Source organism: Gossypium hirsutum, chromosome A10 (assembly GCF_007990345.1).
Source record: "Gossypium hirsutum isolate 1008001.06 chromosome A10, Gossypium_hirsutum_v2.1, whole genome shotgun sequence".
Classification (NCBI taxonomy): domain Eukaryota; kingdom Viridiplantae; phylum Streptophyta; class Magnoliopsida; order Malvales; family Malvaceae; genus Gossypium; species Gossypium hirsutum.
The window spans coordinates 663,354-675,653 of NC_053433.1; the positions used below are offsets into that span (position 1 = coordinate 663,354).

The 12,300-nt window shown below is 30.6% G+C and overlaps 3 protein-coding genes across 6 annotated transcripts; 2 read left to right on the top strand and 1 right to left on the bottom strand.

Moving 5' to 3' along the window:
- Nucleotides 1-398: 398 nt before the first annotated feature.
- Nucleotides 399-2,898, bottom strand: LOC107924937 (DNA oxidative demethylase ALKBH2). 2 transcript variants are annotated; one of them, XM_016855515.2, is made up of 5 exons: nucleotides 2,717-2,895; nucleotides 2,376-2,620; nucleotides 1,225-1,341; nucleotides 951-1,140; nucleotides 399-860 (listed from the first exon to the last, which is right to left on the bottom strand). In XM_016855515.2, exons 2-5 carry the CDS (start codon nucleotides 2,583-2,585, stop codon nucleotides 658-660), a joined length of 720 nt encoding a protein of 239 aa, XP_016711004.2. In that variant the 5' UTR covers nucleotides 2,586-2,620; nucleotides 2,717-2,895; the 3' UTR covers nucleotides 399-657. The 2 variants fall into 2 exon arrangements, with proteins under 2 accessions (XP_016711004.2, XP_040935384.1); XM_041079450.1 differs by having other exon boundaries at nucleotides 951-1,341; nucleotides 2,717-2,898.
- A 2,667-nt stretch (nucleotides 2,899-5,565) lies between these two features.
- Nucleotides 5,566-10,704, top strand: LOC107925209 (protein PYRICULARIA ORYZAE RESISTANCE 21). Of its 2 annotated transcripts, XR_005903645.1 has the most exons (4): nucleotides 5,566-5,716; nucleotides 5,890-5,971; nucleotides 6,114-6,817; nucleotides 10,668-10,704. XR_005903645.1 is itself a non-coding variant. In XM_016855835.2 (3 exons), exons 1-3 carry the CDS (start codon nucleotides 5,705-5,707, stop codon nucleotides 6,758-6,760), a joined length of 741 nt encoding a protein of 246 aa, XP_016711324.2. In that variant the 5' UTR covers nucleotides 5,566-5,704; the 3' UTR covers nucleotides 6,761-7,152. The 2 variants fall into 2 exon arrangements, 1 of the variants encoding a protein (XP_016711324.2); XM_016855835.2 differs by lacking the exon at nucleotides 10,668-10,704 and having other exon boundaries at nucleotides 6,114-7,152.
- On the top strand, nucleotides 9,536-10,704 carry LOC107925210 (heavy metal-associated isoprenylated plant protein 6). Of its 2 annotated transcripts, none has more exons than XM_016855838.2 (3): nucleotides 9,536-9,646; nucleotides 9,809-9,904; nucleotides 10,044-10,704. In XM_016855838.2, exons 2-3 carry the CDS (start codon nucleotides 9,832-9,834, stop codon nucleotides 10,574-10,576), a joined length of 606 nt encoding a protein of 201 aa, XP_016711327.2. In that variant the 5' UTR covers nucleotides 9,536-9,646; nucleotides 9,809-9,831; the 3' UTR covers nucleotides 10,577-10,704. The 2 variants fall into 2 exon arrangements, with proteins under 2 accessions (XP_016711327.2, XP_016711326.2); XM_016855837.2 differs by having other exon boundaries at nucleotides 9,545-9,646; nucleotides 9,823-9,904.
- Nucleotides 10,705-12,300: the final 1,596 nt, after the last annotated feature.

Genomic DNA, 12,300 nt, shown 5'->3' on the forward strand with positions numbered 1-12,300 from the left:
TTTATTTATAATTAATTAAGATTTACATCATTAAAGGTGCTCATGGATCGAATTAGATCAAGATTAAATTGCACAACCTAACCCATTAAAATAAACTTGTTTTACTATTTAAAAAACATATTTTTAAGTTTAAATATATAAAAATTAATATAGAGCTATTTTTATATTTTTTATTATTTTAAACGGGATTAAAATTTTAAATCCTTGATTCAAATCCAACCCAGACAGACCACGTGGATTATAGATTAATTAATTGGTTCGGAGAGTAATAGATCACTTAGGGTTGTTAGATAATTCATAATTTTAGATGTACCATTCTATTAACACGGTGTTGATTTTTTGTTGTACGAGATATGCTTTAAGCATATAATTAAAATAAATCTCAAAATTACACAAAATTTAATTTAATATACAAAATAGCTTACAGCTTTGAGAATTTATCCCTTAAATATTGATATTCAATAAATTGATAAATACAGTAAAACTATAGTCAAGCTAGCTTACTTGCAACAAATGCATAGCTAAGCTAAGACAGCTACATCCATTATTGATGCATCATCAATGCATGGATGTACACAAAATTGGGATCTAAGATCCAACAACACGGGCATTCAGACCTTCCAAACCAAAATCCAGTGCTAACCAATTCATACATATTCACTCCTGCAGAACAAGCCTAAAGGTGAGATTAATTCGAGTCGTCTCTGCCTTTGCACGCTTAGGCACAGAGTGTAACCAGTCACGCTGAGTGTTCCCTCTCATTACCAACAGAGATCCGTGCTTGAGCATGAACGAGTGTTGATCATCTTGGCTGCTCTTCCTAGACCTCTTCAATGGAGGTTTGTCATCAGATCTTCTCTCTAGCACATTCACAACAAAAACAAACATCAATGGAAGTAATATTAAAAACCCAGTTTTCTACAAGGTTCAAGGAGGGTAAGCTTTTGCACCTTGGGATGATTTGCCACTTTTCTTCTTCAGGATAAAATCCCGTTCGCATCCAAAGGAAACAGAAGCAATTTCCGGGGTTGATCCATAGAGCTTCTCATCATCACTATGCCAACCTACATAGTCGTTACCCCCTTTATACCGATTTAAAAGCAAGCTGTTAAATGTACTGCCAGGAAGCATTTTATGGACCTTAAGAAGACAAGCAAAGACATTAGATCGTACTAGAGAAGGAACTAGGAAAACACAAGTGAGGTGAGATGACCGCATACTTACCGCATCCAAAATGTCCTTAAGTGGGGGGAAATTATCCCAAGAATGAGCATGAGGCTGATATCCACTGTAAATCAAGTCCGGCAACCCTGCACTTGCAACATAACATGTGTCTCTAGGCTGCGTGCATAAGGGAATATGCAAATTTCAACAGGAGAAAAAGATAACATGAGTTGTTAGTGGAAATCATGCATGTTAAAAGGTATCATATTACCAACAATCCATGCTTAAAAGAACATGCTTTTTCTCTAAGGCAAATCTATATCGGTTTGTTTACATACCCATCAATACAAAACTGAAATGGTGATCCTATGCATGTTAAAAGCTTGCATTACCAACCATCCATGCTTAACAAACATGCCTTTTTCTCAAAGGGCAATCAATATCAGTTTGTTTATGTACCCATCACTACAACAAACTCAAAAACTGTAGCGATCATCATCAAGATAAAGAATTGTTCAAAGTTGAATTAGATGATGATACCAAACTAACAATTTCGAAGGCAACATTGAGAAAAATACAATAAAAAGGCAAAACAGGGTCATGCATAACCAACACAAAAAGGGAGCCTATACCATTACTCTTTTACCTGCCACTACCAAACAAAGTAAAACATTCCAATCTAATAAGTGATGAAACTAAACTACCAATGCCTGTTGAATCGAGTAGCAAGGAAAGCCCAATGCCCCATAAAATAAGGTTTTAGGTTGTGTCCTGCCTTGCCTCCTAAAATGAAGTCCTACCCGACTCGACTTTGAATTTAGTCATGACCCTTGTCACTTCACAATACCAAAGGTCAAACAACCCCCCCCCAAAAAAAAAAAAAACCAAAATAGAACACTAAACTAAATAGCTAAATTCCTGAAATGAGATTCGACCCAACTCGACTTTGAATTTAGCTAAGACCCTTATGACTTCAAGATACCAAAGGTCAGTGACCCCCACTCCCAAATAAAACACTAAACTAGTAAATTCTCGACATAAGGTCCGACCCGACTCGAATCCAAATTATACAATTAAAAAACGTCTCTTTCTTCATCAAATACGCTATACTAGTAATCAAGAATTAGTGGCTAAAAGAACATATAAAGAAAGCTTCCCTCCACAACCCATGCATCAAATTTTTGAGTAAATTACAGGGAATTTATAAGAACCTGAGTGCAAGATCGGCCAAAGACGCGAAGGGTGGGTCTGGTCCAAGGGATGTGATTGTCGAGGTAATTGAAGAATTCCCAGGCGACATCATATGCTAAAAACCTGGGAACGTAAATTACACTGCTTCCGTTTCCAAGATCGACAGTTCGGCTCTTTTTAGAGTCATCTTTAGGGTTAGGGTTAGGGTTCGCCTTCAACATCAAATTCATGGAAGTAAGCAGGTAGGCTTAAAAACAACCCGAATCTGGTAAAATTAATAGCATTTGTAAGTTTACATTAAGAAATTTTGTATAAATTCGGTATGGGGTGATATGAAAATGGATGCATTCAGTGATTTTACCTTAATTAAGCGCCGATTCCCAAAATCTTCCAAATTAAGAATGGCTCCAATTTTCCACAAATTAATAAAGATGGATTTACCATTACTACACGGAGTTAACCTTCATTGAGGAGGGTGCTGCCGATGTTGCAACCCACTGTACATAGGGACACGTGTACGGTTGGCATGTGGGGGTGCAATGCATATGCTCGCATAATTGTTTGCACCTCTTAAAGACCTACCCCCGGCCCAATAATAAAATGGTGGAATTTGTTAAAAGTCCCTATACTATGTTTTGGTCATTGTACTCTAATTCGATAATATTTAATCTTTGTATTTTTTTAATATTAAAATTTTACTTCTGACCAAATGACAATCAATAAATTCATTTTTATTAAATTATGTAATTTTCAAAATCTTACCTCACAAACATATCACATGAGTAATGTTATATAATATTCACACAAAAAAATCATCATTAATGGATTTAACATAATTTGTTTTAATTATGATTAAAGTTTCGAATATGAAAAATATAAGAATTGACTTTGATTAAATTAGAAAACATTAATTGAATCTAAAATTTATGCATAATACGAATTTAACTTGTCACTGTTTTAAATCAAAATTGAAATTAACCAATTTAAAATAAAAAAAATAAAAAAATTCTAAACTAATGAGAAAATTTGATCAAAAAAAGTATTATTACAAAAATACTTACTTTTGATATTCTTGGGTTAATTCATCATACATCCTCCAATTTTGGAAGAAAATTAAATTAATCACTAAACTTTAAAATATTTTAATTAAGTCCTTAAAGTATCAATATATCTTTTGTTAGCCTGGACATTAGCTTAGATGTTACAAGTTCAAATATGACTTTAGCATATTTAGAATTTGATCAAAGTGTAGATGTATATGTAGCAATTAAATGAATAAAAATAGCCCTCCAAATTATTGATTATTTTTTAATATGTCAATTTAAGTTATCCGTGCGTTAAACTTTTTAAAAAATTATCCATATGATAAGTACATACATTTATAATTTAGTCCATACATTTTAAATATGCTCTGAATTAACATTTAATGTTTGACTAAGAGACAGATGTTATTAGGGACGAAACCATATAAACTTCTTTATAAGGAGCTATAAAGAGGGGCAAAATGAAATTATGCCATTATATAAGCTTACAATATTACAAATTTCAATTAAAGATGTTAAAGTGAAATAAAACCAGTTTATTATAACTTTTTATCATGTCTACTCTTTTTGATATAATGTCTAGAATTACTTATAACTCATTCTTAATCCTTAAATAAAAGGATAATACGCTTAATTCTTAAATAAAAGGATAATATGCTTCCTCGCAATAATATTAATTTCAATTGAAATAAGACTCGCACTCTATAATTTAGAAATAGATTCACTTTTTATGATATAATTTAGATTGTAAGTTATAAGAAGGTGAGATGTACATAACATGATCATGATTTGTTAGTCAACGCCAGATCATACGGATGGCTTTGAAAGTCAGCAATCGAAAGCTGCTTTGCAACCTCCCTCGGTCATAATAACGACAATCTTTGTATTTGATTCTCCGCGTGTCTCTTTTCTATTGGATAGTTGTCGGCGCACCAAACTCCCCACCCTCCATGCTTTAACATAAGCTTTAACTTATATACCAAACCCACTATTAATAGAGGATTTATTTAATTAAATCTTAATATTTTTATTTACCCAAAAATTAAATATTATATTATTATTTAATACATTGCTTGTGTCTTATTTATTTATTTAATTATTTATATATTTTGATTTAATATATAGTGTGATGTCAGTATTTACGTTTTTATTTTTTAATATTGTATATGTATTTGATAAAAGTTATATATGGTATATAAAGATAATAATGTTAACTTTTTAGTGTTTAGTTCGAGTTTTATAGTTATTTTTATGAAAATTTATAATTAGCTAATAATATTAACAACTAACTGTTGATTGAGTTTTAGTTCAATTGGCATCACTATTATTGTCAGGACACGAAGATGTAGGTCAGAGTGTACTGAAACACATAATTACCTTAAAAAATTAAATTAAACATTAAAAAGTTAACAAATTTAACTTTGTATATAAAAATATATAATTTTTATCAATTATATGCACTACATCGAACCAAATAAATAATATCCTAGTTGTTTTTTATTCTTTAAATATAAATTAACTAATTTATATATCCGTACAATGCACACATTTAATTATGTGTATCAAATAAAAAATATTAAATTATTTTATAATTTAATCTCTGTGCTTTTTATTTTAAAATAATATTTGTAAAATAAATCTTGATTATTCGTGATTTTATTCTTTTAAAATGATATAAAAGTTTTATTATTTAAATTTAATTTAGTGAAATTTAATTAAGTATTGATATAAATAAATGATATTAAAATATATACCAAATATTTACAAATCAAACTGAAAGTTTTAAAAATATTTTATTTCATATTTAGAATTTAATAAAATATTGACCACTTAAATACCCAAGTTTAATATTTATTTAAAGGGAGTAATTAATATTGAATTTATTTAAATGGAAAATTGGTGATATACTTCAAGACTGGTTTTTAAATATATATTATAAATTTTGATTTTGATTCGATGATTTTAATGAAAAATATGCATTAAATTTGATATATTAATATTAATGGCAAAAAATTATATTTAAAACATAATTTAGAAAACGAGATTTACTTAGGAAAAAACTTCAAAATTTTTATATGTGCTTGATGACGGATTTTTAGTAAAACTTTCTAAAATTAAATATTATTTTAAATAAGAATTAATTATAAATATTTTAAATAAATAAGCTTAAATTCACTTTAACGTAAGCTTTTAATTTATATATATAAGACTCTCTAAGTATCAGCCATTCGCTCTCTTTAGTATTATTTTCTAACACTTTTGCATTTGCTTCTTTCTTTTTCACACCAGATCTGGGGATCCAGGCTATGGCTGAAAAGGTTCCTAAAATCTCATCCTTTTTCTCTTCAACATTTAAAATCCGATACCCATTTCTTTTTTTTTAATTTCTTTTATTGTTTTTCATGCTCCTCTGTTTCCAATTTCTCTTTGTCTCTGTTAACCAGATTTGTTAGCTAATGCTAATGATTCATGTAAAATTTTTATTTTGTAGGTGACGATAATGGTGCTGAAGGTCGACCTTCAGTGTAGTAAATGTTACAAGAAGGTCAAGAAAGTGCTCTGTAAATTCCCTCGTGAGTTTTCTATTTTTGACTCTTTTTTTCATGGTTTTCTGCATATTAGTTGTAACATTTTTAATTATTTGTTCATTGAGATTAACGGTGAGAAATGGTGTCTGAGTTGATTTTTCTTTTTCTTTTTTTTTGTGAACAAGAGAAATACGAGACCAGATATACGATGAAAAGGCTAATACGGTGACCATCACGGTGGTATGCTGTAGCCCGGAGAAGATCAGGGACAAGTTATGTTACAAAGGTGGTGGATCCATCAAGAGCATTGAGCTCAAGTCGCCGGCGAAACCCAAGGAATCGGAGAAGAAACCCGACAAACCTAAAGAAGCCGAGAAGCCGAAAGAAGCTGAGAAGAAGCCGGAAAAACCCAAAGAAGCTGAGAAGAAGCCGGAAAAACCCAAAGAAGCTGAGAAGAAGCCGGAAAAACCCAAAGAACCGGAAAAACCCAAAGCACCTGCTCCTGGGAAGAGACCGCGAGAGCCCAAAGACGGTGAGACGAAACCGGATGTACCTAGAGAGGTGGCGAAGCAGCAGAATGTTGCGGCACCTTCTCCTTTACCGCCGATGACGTATGCAGTTGGGTATACTTGCTCCGAAGGTTATTATAATGGTTATGGTGGAGGACCTAGCTATTATGGTGGACCACCCCAACAACCGTTCCCATATTACGAGACTTACGGTAGGCCTGTTTATGACAGCTGGGGTGGCGGCGGCGGTGGCTACTACAGGTACGGCGGCCGTACCGGTGAATGTTTTAGTGAAGAAAACCCTCAAGGTTGCTCGATCATGTAAAAAAACCGCGGGAATTCGTTATCCTATAATGGTAATAATAAATTCTCTTGTCTACTGGTGTATGAATCTGGGGGAGTCATTTTGTGGATTTTTATTTATTTCTAGTTTTATTGAGTTTATAAAAGTCGGTAAAGATCATTAACAAGGTTGGTGGCGTTGGTGGTGGCGGCGACAACGGCGGCGGTAGTGGTGGTGTGCTCCAGGCTTGCAAAAAGTTTGTTTACCATAGTTTTAAATTTTAATAAATAAAAATGATGTATCTTTTTATCTGTCAGAGTCTTTTGTTTTTAATTATATGAAGGAATTCATTTGACAACAAAATAATCATGGAAGGAACCTTCTCAAATGTAAACTTAGATTATAATAATGTAGTATGCTTATTAATTTTACAATCACCAAGTCTAAATGAAGTATTTTTTATTATTTTAATTTTCTATTTTTGTCTTTTAATGAGAATTAATAATTTAATTCTATTGTCAATTATTGTCATTATAGGAAAATGGAGTGCCTAGAGTTTTATTTAAGGGTTGAAAGAGGGATTATGAACCAAGATCACCTTCGGCCTTCTTTGTTTTTACCCTTGTAAAGTTCATGACTGCCTTCTTAACGATTTCACCTCTAAAATTTGAAATGCAAAGAGTGTTATATTACACCTAACACTTATCGATATTTTAAGTTAGCATTTTAATTTATCAAGTATTACTCAATTAGAACTAACTTCATTTTTCAAAAATACAAGAGAGCAAGTTTTGATAATTAAAACACGACAATGAACTTTTGAATTTTTGTAAAGTAGAGGGAAAATTTCGTAATTATACCTTATCTTTAAGAAGCTTTGCAAAATGTATGATAATAATATATATAGAGACATAGTGATTCAAAAACAAAAAGCCAAATCAATTGGATAATAATGGTACCAAAGCATCCACGAGACAATGTCACTAACGGTGGGCGCCTCCCTATGGTAATCCGGTCCCCAAACAGGCAGGCGATGGCGTCAAAATTACCAATCTAGCGCTTATCCTTATATAGAGTAGGCAACCTAGCTTAACCTAGACACTCTTAGTTTCCTCCCATGGTTTCAAATCTTAATACACTCCAAACTTTAATTATTGAGATAGAAATCGAGTTTGATTTGAATTTTGATTAAGTTGATTTAACTTTTTTAATTGAAAAATAATAAATTTTGATTTTTATATATATTGTTATAATACAATTGAGAATTGTTTAGTACGATAATTTACACTATAAGAATGCGAAGAGCTACTGAAATGGTTGCGATTTATATTGTGAAAGTGTGAAAAGTCATTATTCTTGGTGATTGGAGGATGTCGAGTTAATATATGTAAAGGAGAGAATTTTGCTTAATTTAAGAATATTTTTCAAAAGTGCTTTTAAGGAAAAAAAAATACTTATGAGAAGAAGTTAAAATTTACAATTTAAAAAAAAAGGATTTTTTGGGTCAATTTTTTATTTGGAATAAGCATTTTTTTTCTCAAAAAATTAAGAATACTTTTGTCCCAATTTTTTTTTTAAAAGCAATACAAAAATGACCTTAAATTGGCACAGTATATTTAATCAATTTTGGTTTGAGCAGGTTCAGCAATTTTTTTTTATTATATGTTTGATTTTGTTGGTGTAAAATAAATCTTAATTATTTGTGTTTCGGTTCTTTTAAAATGATATAAAAGTTTTATTATTTAAAAATATTTAATTTAGTGAAATTTAATTGAGTATTGATATAAATAAATGATATTAAAATATATACCAAATATTTACAAATCAAACTGAAAGTTTTGAAAATATTTTATTTCATATTTAGAATTTAATAAAATATTCACCACTGAAGTACCCAAGTTTAATATTTATTTAAAGGGAGTAATTAATATTGAATTTATTTAAATGGAAAATTGGTGATATACTTCAAGACTGGTTTCTAAATATATATTATAAATTTTGATTTTGATTCCATGATTTTGATGAAAAATATGCATTAAGTTTGATATATTAATATTAATGGCAAAAAAATCATATTTAAAACATAATTTAGAAAACGAGATTTACTTAGGAAAATACTTAAAATTTTTATATATGCTTTGATGACGGATTATTAGTAAAACTTTCTAAAATTTAATATTATTTTAAATAAGAATTAATTATAAACATTTTAAATAAATAAGCCTAAATTCACTTTAAGGTAAGCTTTTAATTTATATATATAAGGGATGGTTTGGTAATACTTTTGAAAAGTGATTTTCAAAAGTATTGTGAAAAAATATTTTCGGAAAGTTTAGTTTAAAATTTGAGTGTTTAACATTGCTATCGAAAAGTATTTTTGAGAAATAAAATGTCTATTTTAGACATGTTATTATTAAAGAATAAATATGTATTTAAATAATATTTAAATTAGTTAATATTATTATATTTTAGTAAGAATATAAAAAAATTATTATAATTTGTTGTTAATTTTTTAATATATGAAATATAAATTTTAAATATTTTTAAATAATAAATATTAATTATTTATAAAATTTAAAGAGAATATATAAACTATATTTTAAATATTTAAATATAATCATTAAATATTTATAATTAATATTTTAAAAAATATTTTTTAATTAATAATTTTAATAAATTTGTACTAAAAGAAAAATACTATGTTATTATAGTGGTGAAAAATTAGTAAGTAAAAGTCTTTTCGGATAGTAAGAAGTTAAAAATTTTAACTTTTACTTTTTAGAAAAGCCAAATATTATTAAGCATTTCAGAACAGTAGCTAAGCCTAAGTATCAGCCTTTCGCTATCTCAGTACTATTTTCTAACACTTTTGCATTTGCTTCTTTCTTTTTCACACCAGATCTGGGGATCCAAGCTATGGCTGAAAAGGTTCCTAAAATCTCATCCTTTTTCTCTTCAACATTTAAATCCGATGCCCATTTCTTTTTCTTTTTTTAATTTCTTTTATTGTTTTTCATGCTCCTCTGTTTCCAATTCCTCTTTGTCTCTGTTAACCAGATTCGTTAGCTAATGCTAATAATTCATGTAAAGTTTTTCTTTTGTAGGTGACGATAATGGTGCTGAAGGTCGACCTTCAGTGCAGGAAATGTTACAAGAAGGTCAAGAAAGTGCTCTGTAAATTCCCTCGTGAGTTTTCTATTTTTGACTTTTTTTTTCATGGATTTCTGCATATTATTTGTAACATTTTTAATTAGTTGTTCATTGAGTTTAACGGTGAGAAATGGTGTCTGAGTTTACTTTACTTTTTTTTTTTTGTGAACAAGAGAAATACGAGACCAGATATACGATGAAAAGACTAATACGGTGACCATCAAGGTGGTATGCTGTAGCCCGGAGAAGATCAGGGACAAGTTATGTTACAAAGGTGGTGGATCCATCAAGAGCATTGAGCTCAAGTCGCCGGCGAAGCCCAAGGAACCGGAGAAGAAACCCGACAAACCTAAAGAAGCCGAGAAGGCGAAAGAAGCTGGGAAGAAACCGCCAAAGCCCAAAGACGGTGGTGAGACGAAACCGGATATACCTAGAGAGGTGGCGTCGCAGCAGAAGGTTGCGGCACCTGCTCCTTTACCGCCGATGACGTATGCAGTTGGGTATAATTGCTCCGAGGGTTATTATAATGGCTATGGTGGAGGACCTACCTATTATGGTGGACCACCCCAACAACCGTTCCCATGTTACGAGACTTACGGTAGGCCTGTTTATGACAGCTGGGGCGGCGGCGGCGGCTACTACCGGTACGGCGGCCGTACCGGTGATTGTGTTAGTGAAGAAAACCCACAAGGTTGCTCGATCATGTAAAAAAAACCGCGGGAATTTGCTACTGAAAGCAATATATACCTGAATTCTATATATATAGTATAATAGTAATAATAAATTCTCTTGTTTACTGGTGTATGAATCTGGGGGAGTCATTTTGTGGATTTTTATTTATTTCTAGTTTTATTGAGTTTATAAAAGTCGTAAAGATCATTAACAAGGTTGGTGGCGTTGGTGGTGGCGGCGAAAACGGCTGCGGTAGTGGTGGTAGGATGTGGATTCAAGTGAGAAGTTATGGGCCAGAGATGAACCATACATTTTTAAGGGATAAAAAAATTGATTTAGGATCATGAACCAAGATCACCTTCTACCCCTTTTGTCTTCACCCTTGTAAAGTTCATGACTGCCTTCTCAACGGTTTCACCTCTAAAGTTTGAAATGCAACGAGCTATCGATATTTTAGGTTAGCATTTTAATTTAACTAAGTATTACTCGATTAGAATTAACTTCATTTTTCAAAAAATACAAGAGAGCAAATTTTGATAATTAAAACACGACAATAAACTTTTGAATTTTTGTAAAATAGAGGGAAAAATTCGTAATTATACCTTATCTTTTAACCAGCTTTGCAGTATGTATGATAATAATATATATAGAATAGAGACATAGTGGTTCAAAAACAAAAAGGCAAATCAATTGGATAATAATGGTACCAAAGCATCCACGAGACAATGTCACTAACGGTGGGTGCCTCCTTATGCTTATCCGGTCCCCAAACAGGCATACGATGGCGTCAAAATTACCAATCTAACGCTTATCCTTCGCTAATTTTTCAGCTAGTAAACAACCTAGCTAACGTAGACACTCTTAATTTCCTTCCATGGTTTGAAATCTTAATACACTCCAAACTTTAATTATTGAGATAGAAATTGAGATTGATTTGAATTTGATTAAGTTGAGTTAAATTTATTTAATTGAAAAATAATAAATTTTGATTTTTATATATATTGTTATAATACAATTGAGAACTGTTTAGTATGATAATTTACAATATAAGAATACGAATAGCTATTGAAATGATTGCGATTTATATCGTGAAAGTGTGAAAATGGTGATCGGTGGATGTGGAGTTAGAATATGTAAATGAGAGAATTTTGCTTAATTTAGGAATGTTTCTCGAAAATACTTTTAGGAAAAAAAAGAACACTTTTGAGAAGAAGTTAAAATTTTTAATTTCTAAAAAAAATTACATTTTTTGGGTCAATTTTTTATTCGAGATAAGCATTTTTTCTCAAAAAACTAGGAATAGTTATGTCCCAAAAATTCTTTTTAAAAATAATATAAAAATAACCTTAAATCGACAGAGCCTATTTAATCAATTTCGGTTTGAACATTTATTTTAGTTGCATGCACGTGTCGGTTGAAAATTTGGACTGATTAGCACAATACATCATACTATTCTCTCCATGACGATAGCATACATAAACAACCATTTTTAATTTGGGTTTTTATTTTCAGCAAACACCAATTAAGGTTAATTAGACCTAACTCTATCAACTAATTCATCATTATCATATATAATTAAAAATTAAGCAACAATTAGCTGGAGCATATGGTTTTTGTCGGTGCATGAGCAAAAAACAAAAACGAAAGTTAAATAAATAAAGGGTACGAAGTGTGTATAACCTAGAAACAAGGCATTAGCTTAATTAAATTAATGAACCAGTGGCTTAATACTTTATAAAAGTACCTGCATAAATATCTTA

What these genes read in the sequence shown, in the direction of transcription:
- LOC107924937 (XM_041079450.1), bottom strand. Translation starts at nt 2,585, where the DNA reads ATGAATTTGATGTTGAAGGCGAACCCTAACCCTAACCCTAAAGATGAC. An exon ending in TTGGCCGATCTTGCACTCAG is followed by an intron (nt 1,342 to 2,375) that starts GTTCTTATAAAT and finishes TTATGCACGCAG; the next exon opens with CCTAGAGACACATGTTATGT. An exon ending in AAGTGGCAAATCATCCCAAG is followed by an intron (nt 861 to 950) that starts GTGCAAAAGCTT and finishes TGAATGTGCTAG; the next exon opens with AGAGAAGATCTGATGACAAA.
- LOC107925209 (XM_016855835.2), top strand. An exon ending in AGTGCTCTGTAAATTCCCTC is followed by an intron (nt 5,972 to 6,113) that starts GTGAGTTTTCTA and finishes TGTGAACAAGAG; the next exon opens with AAATACGAGACCAGATATAC.
- LOC107925210 (XM_016855837.2), top strand. An exon ending in AGTGCTCTGTAAATTCCCTC is followed by an intron (nt 9,905 to 10,043) that starts GTGAGTTTTCTA and finishes TGTGAACAAGAG; the next exon opens with AAATACGAGACCAGATATAC.